The 6,806-nt window shown below is 30.8% G+C and overlaps 1 protein-coding gene across 1 annotated transcript; it reads right to left on the bottom strand.

The window, feature by feature from the left end:
* Positions 1 to 3,747: 3,747 nt before the first annotated feature.
* Positions 3,748 to 4,797, bottom strand: LOC131051780 (uncharacterized). The gene has a single exon (XM_059208675.1). The coding sequence runs from the start codon at positions 4,795 to 4,797 to the stop codon at positions 3,748 to 3,750; it is 1,050 nt and encodes a 349-aa protein (XP_059064658.1).
* Between the last annotated feature and the right edge of the window lie 2,009 nt (positions 4,798 to 6,806).

The following is a 6,806-nucleotide window of genomic DNA, read 5'->3' as shown; positions in this document are numbered from 1 at the left end:
TAGTGTGGATTGGTTATTACTTATATAAGTCATTCAACGATACATACACTTATGTTCCTTCCTACCATAGCTATCAATTTACTAAAACCCTAATGCTATGCTATATACTAGTAGATGAGTACTTAGATTTAAATTGCTACCAAAACTCTAAATAAATTATATAATCATTATCATAATAACATATTGGTAGCTAGGATATTCTAGAGGTTATAGTTAAGTATCTAAGTTAGTTTGGGTCGAGAAGCTAACATATAATTAGGCATATATAAGAGCCAATGGCTAGTAATTACTATTGTGTTAAGTACTATGTTCTTATTGAAGGCTACTTTTTGGCTCCCCTTTGAAGTGAACTATGAGGTTGCTTCGTCAAAGTGGTATATTATTATCAATTATTTTAAAAGTACTTATTATATTCTTGTATTGTTCAATTTGTTTTATTGTAGAAGGTAAAGTAGTTTCCTAAAAAAAATTTACATATAAAAGAGATATCCATGATAACGAACTCAACTTTGATTCCAAACCTGTCCATACATAAAGAAAGTGGAATATTATAATATCCAAGTAAATAAAAAGCTACCATATCTCAATTTCTTCAAAGGTTTGTTGGCAAGGCATTAAATTGACAAAAGAAAGATTATGAAAAGATGTAGGGAACATGGAATTTCGTTAAATACCAAAAAAAATATATTTATTTTATAATAGGGGAAATATCTATTTGCCCAAAACTATTTAATCTAACTTAAAAATTATCTTGTCAAGAAGAGAAAAGGGATCTTTATATTAACTTTTTTTTAAAAATTTATCACAAGAAGTTAGAAATTAGAAATCCTCTTAACACCATATCCAAATAAGATCCTAATAATTAATAAAAATCACAACACAAAATATTTTTCTAAAGCAAAAAATGCTATTATTGAAGCCCCAATTCTATTTAGTCTAGAATATACTAGACCTATTTAAATCTTTTTATTTTATTTAAAATATATATTTATATATCTTTAAAAAAAAATGAAAATGACTATAAGATATTCATAATATTTATCAATGCCACATTAAGACAAGGTGAGCTCAATTTTCCAAATATGTAAAAAAATATGTCTTATGTTTTGGTTAGATATGTGAAAGAAATTAGACACTAAATTCTATGGAACAAAGTTTTTTCAATAATTCTAGATTAGTCCATTAAGGTCATTTTAATATAGAATAAAGTTAGAGAAAAATAAGGAAAATTGGTTACAATCCTTTTTATTTTTTATCTAAAAATAAATCCAATGAAGCTAGATTAAGGAAATATATGATACATACTATAGTTCAAACTAATCCTTAGACCATGTGCCAACAATATTTATTGGTTGTTCTCACCAATAATGAATATTATGTAGATATTCTATTATATCTTTTAAACAATAAATGCCCATTTCACTTGAACTCAAGTTAAGGAGAGCGTTGCACTTGAATGTAATAATTTTATGGTAAAATATTGAATTTTGTATGGGATAAACCATGATGAAATTTATATATAATGTTTAAAGATGAATGAAGCAAACCAAATTGTAAAAATACTCATGAAATGTTTAGAATTGGGAATGGTTGAGTAGTTGTAATGCACTAGATAGTGAGGATTGGTTATTACTTATCTAAGTCATTCAACGATACATGTATTTACGTTCCTTCCTACCATAGCTATCAATTTACTAAAACCCTAATCCTATGGTATATACTAGTTGATGAGTACTCAGCTTATAGCTACCACAACTCTAAATAAATTATATAATTATTATCATAATAGCATATTACTAGTTAGATTATTCAAGAGGTTATAATTAAGTATCTAAGTTAGTTTGAGTCAAGAAGCTAAGACATAATTAGGTATATATAAGAGCTAGTGGCTAGTAATTACTATTGTGTTTAGTACTATGTTCTTATCGAAGGCTACTTTTTGGTTCCCCTTTAAAGTGAACTATGAGGTTTCTCAATCAAATTGTTATATTATTGTCATGCCTATGAAGTGTATACCTGCAACTGCAACACAAAACACTCAATAGATCATTACAAGCATGGTTAATGAATTTAAAGCAAAGAAAGATAAAACCATAGCTAAGCGATCTATCGCCTCCTAGTAAATGCGAGTATGAATTTTTCTCATAGATCTGTTTAGGCAAATTCCAATAACTTGACTACACCTAGATGGTGGATTTAAATGATAAATGATGCATTTAAGCTAGCAATGATAATGATTAAGCTACACGATTCCATGATTATTCTAGAAAATATGCTAAAATGATGCAATTAGCTATGATAACAATGCTCAAATGATAAACTAAGATTGCATATGCCTATAGTAACAATGCCTGAAATGCAAATGAGGTGGGATCATTATTGCTCCAAAATGGGGTCTATTTATAGGATTTTCAAGGCCAGGGGTGAGGTGGCAGGAATCAATGGTCAAGATTAAGTCTGAAGATATCAATGGTGAAATTGGAGGAGGTTGGAAAAGAGGTTGGATGAAAGGGAACATTTTCCATCTCTATGGTGACAAGTATTAAGAGACTTCTAGAAGAGGTTGGATGAAAGGGAACATTTGCCATCTCTATGGTGACAAGTGTCAAGAGACTTTGATCATGAAAGAGTAAGTGTCTAAGGAAAGGGGACATGGTGGTTAGGATGTGGAAGCTAGGATGGGGTTAATTAAACCTGAGGTTACATGGAATGAGTTTAGAAGGGGTTAGGTTAGGTGGTTAGAAGTTAAGAGAATTTGAATTTAAAAATTCAAATAATAGGAAAAGGCTAATTAATCTCAACAACTCATAAATTGATTTGTTTTAATTAATTAGGGGATTTAGAAGAAATGAATTTGATGATGAATTTGATGGGGGGAATTAATTAATTTGAATTAATTAATTAAAGGGGATTATGAAAATGAACCTATTAAATAAATCCTTAGATTTATTAATAAGTAGATGAAAGGGGGAATTTAATCAAATTGCTTAGTGAATTCAATTAAATTGGGGAGGGGGATTAATTAAATAATCGCTTATTTAATTAATTATCTTCAAACCATTTTAGGTGTATACAATTATTATCACTTATTTGTAAAGTACTTATTATATTCTTGTATTGTCCAATTTGTTTTATTCTAGAAGGTAAAGTAGATTCCTAGAAAAATATTTACATATACAAGAGGTATCCATGATAACAAACTCAACTTTGATTCCAAACTTATCCATACATAAAAAAAGTAGAATATTATAATCTCCAAATAAATAACAAACTATGATATCTCAATTTGTTATTTTAGAACTTTACAAATTTTAAAATCATTATACAAACCATTTATTCTCCAATTATTTAACTAAAATAACTTTTATTTATATCATTTACTTTTTATACTTCCATATTTAATTAAAAACTATATTGACCCACACTTATATACTGATCACAATTACATATTTACCTACCTAAATTAAAATGTTTAAATTGTTTGCTTGCATTTCATTATTAACCTAGATAAAACATTTATTTTCCTAAAAAACATTAATCCTATTACTTTTCATTATTAATTTCATATTCAAGAAATCCCTAAGCTTGGAGCATCGTATATGAAATATCTCATTTTTAAGACAGCATGCATGATTATTGTTGTGATTACTTCAACTAAAAGTTATAGTTGTGTGTTCAATATTACGTTAAAACTTTCTTGATAGAGTGTTAAATCCATCTCGTCAACTTGCTTAACCATAGTACATACTATACGTCAAAATCCCAGGTGCTAGAATACAGAGAGTGCTCGCCATTAAACTTATTGGGCCGCCCCTCAAACTTGCATATCGACTTTGGTCTTGTAATGGGTGGAATTTTCTGCAACACATTTCTGACAATATGGTTAGCCGTCTTAGCCTGACACTTAAAAAATCTATGCTCTAGAAGCTCCTCAGCAGTAGGCCTTTCATTGGGATCTTCTTGAAGACATCTACTCACCATATCCTTAAAAGATCTGGAGAATTTTACACCACGAAGCTCTGGAATTTTCCCTGAGCGGAGATCATCAACAATTTCTTCCACTCTATCCTTCTTCATGTAAGGAGACTCACCACAAGCAAGCTCAATAGCAGTGATCCCAAGAGACCATATATCAGCCTTAAAATCATATCCTTCCTTATCATATTGATCAACGAAGGCAACTTCTGGTGCCATCCAGCAAAGTGTACCCACAATTGAAGTTCTTTTGGTGGATTTCCCATTCTCATTCACAAATGCAGAAAGCCCAAAATCAGCTAGTTTTACTACACCACCGTTGTTGACCAAAATATTATCAGCCTTGAGATCTCTATGAATGAATCCCAACTTGTGTAGATAAACCAAGGCCTTCACTACATCTCTCAAGATTGTTGCAACCACAGATTCCTCAAATCCATCTTTAAATGAAGTTTTTAATATATATCTGACTGATCCGGCCCACAGGTATGGCATAACTAGGCACAGCCATTTTCCCACCACGAAAGAGTAGTGAGCACTTAGAATGTTTGGGTGGTTTAGTTGTGTTAGGGTTTGGCATTCCAGGGAAATTCTAGTTAAGTTCCTGTCCTTGTTCTTCTCAAGATCTATGCATTTTATGGCTACTGTTTCATTGGTTGTCAAGCACTTTGCTTTGTAGACGTGCCCATGGGCTCCTTCACCTATTTTTTCAATGAATTCGTAGTCGTTGACATCTGGAGGATAACGCTTACGAGTCTTCCGGCAGAATGATGGGGTTACACTTTTCCTGTTCTTCTCAAAAGATCTGTGAAGTTTATCCATACTGTAATCTTTTGTGGAAGATAAATTTGAAATTGAAGTTTGTAGGGCATATATGTACAAGAAATGGTGCCTCTATACCAACGGTTACTAGAGAAGGGTGTGAGGAAAGAAGACTCTTCCTCTTCTAAGTAAAATTTAAGAGAGAGATTCTTTTGGTTTGGTTTTTGTTTTTGGGTGGGATCAATTTCTTAGGAGCAGAAGAGTGGGTATGTGGAAACAAAATGAATCTTTTTAATGTGTATATCATAATTTGTGTGTTAATGGGATGATGTTATAATAGAGGTGGATATGGTTTTAAAATAATGATCCATTGATTGTAGATAAATTTGTTTAGTGGATTTTTTCTTTATACAAAGATAATAAAAGATAAAATAAAATCACAGTTTCATAAATGTCAAAAAATAACTTTTTTTAAATTAAATACTTAAAATAATTGACATCTTTTTCAACTAAAAATGTTTGTTCACACATTTATTCATATATTATCTTGTGGTATGCTTTTATGAAATGTACAACTTATAAATAAAAATCACTTCATACTATTGAATCAATTCATTTGATATCTTTTCCACTTTCTAAGGCATTGTGGAAGGATTTAAAAAAGGGTTAAATAACTTAACCTTTGACATGGTTTCAAAGGTTATCTATGTTGAAAGATGCCATTTACATGCTTATTCAAATGATTACATTGAGAAAAAAAAGATTTTTACAATTGTAGGGGAAAAGTATATGTGAAGAGGCTTACAATTTAGGTAATGTTATACATTTAACAAGAATTTAAGTTGGTGACATAATGGTGAAATTAAAAGTGAATAGTTAATAATAAATTCATTTGATTCATTAAATAAACCATATACCTTCTCTTTTCTTTCTTCCAGATCACTTGTTTTCTCTGGAACTACTAGAATAATCTCAACCTTCTCCGCTAGAAAACATTTAATCTCCTTTCCATGCTTAATGTAGTAAACATTTCCACTCGGTGTAACTCCTTCTGTAACTCTTTTACAAGCCTTCTCCTTTCTGATCACACATTCAGTGTTGCTAAACAAAACTTCATACCCTTTTCTACACATTTGACTAACACTTAACAAACTAAGCCTTAATCCTTCAAAATAATAAACATCACCAGTCTTTTGCTTACCATCAATAGAAACACTTCCAATACCATCAATAGTTGCACACCATCTTCTCCAACAAATGTCACAGATCCTCCATCATACTTCTTGAGATTAGTGAAACTGTCTTTATCACCGGTCATATGATTTGAACATTCAGAGTCTATAATCCATCTATTAATTTATATCTTAGCATGCAATGTAGCCTTAACTAATTTCTCTACTTTTGATTTCTCCAAAGCATTCTCCTTATCCTCAATTGCTAGAAACAAAGATTCTTCATTCAAGTAATCACCTACTTCATCTTCAAATTTATGTTCTTCAATAGAACATAAGCCTTTCTTCTTTTTGTTGAAATTGTGTCTTCTAAACTTATTCATCGTCTAATCTCTTATAGTCTTCTTTGTAAGTGCAATTAGAAGCGTAATATCTAATTCTACCACAAGAAAAAAATTCACTTACCTTTGTATTTTTCGGTGCCACGTTGTAATCTTCTCACAAAATTTTCTTCAGCTTCATCTAGATCTCCACTACATTTTGGATCATCATGTCTTGAAACATTAAATGTTGCTTCTTTCTTTTTTTCTTTTCTCTTGCTCCATTTCTAAAATCTCATAAGGTGTTGATAAGTTGATCAATGATATACTTACTCAATTCATTACTCTCTTGAATAGCACATCTCCGTGGCTTGTAGGATTTAGGCAAATTCGGCAAAATCTTATGCACAACATCACATTCTTCTAAATTTCCACTGGCAATTATAATGTCATTAGCAATATCAGTCACTCTATGAATATAGTTCTCAATGCTCTAATCTTCTAGCATAGCTTGTTCCACATAGCTTTAGCTTCCTTCAAACCTTTTACCCTTCTAAACACTAAATCACTTAGATAG

This window comes from Cryptomeria japonica, chromosome 7 (genome assembly GCF_030272615.1).
Source record: "Cryptomeria japonica chromosome 7, Sugi_1.0, whole genome shotgun sequence".
Taxonomy (NCBI): Eukaryota; Viridiplantae; Streptophyta; class Pinopsida; order Cupressales; family Cupressaceae; genus Cryptomeria; species Cryptomeria japonica.
Note: the sequence above shows the minus strand (reverse complement) of the source record. Positions and strands in the feature narration are given on the sequence as shown.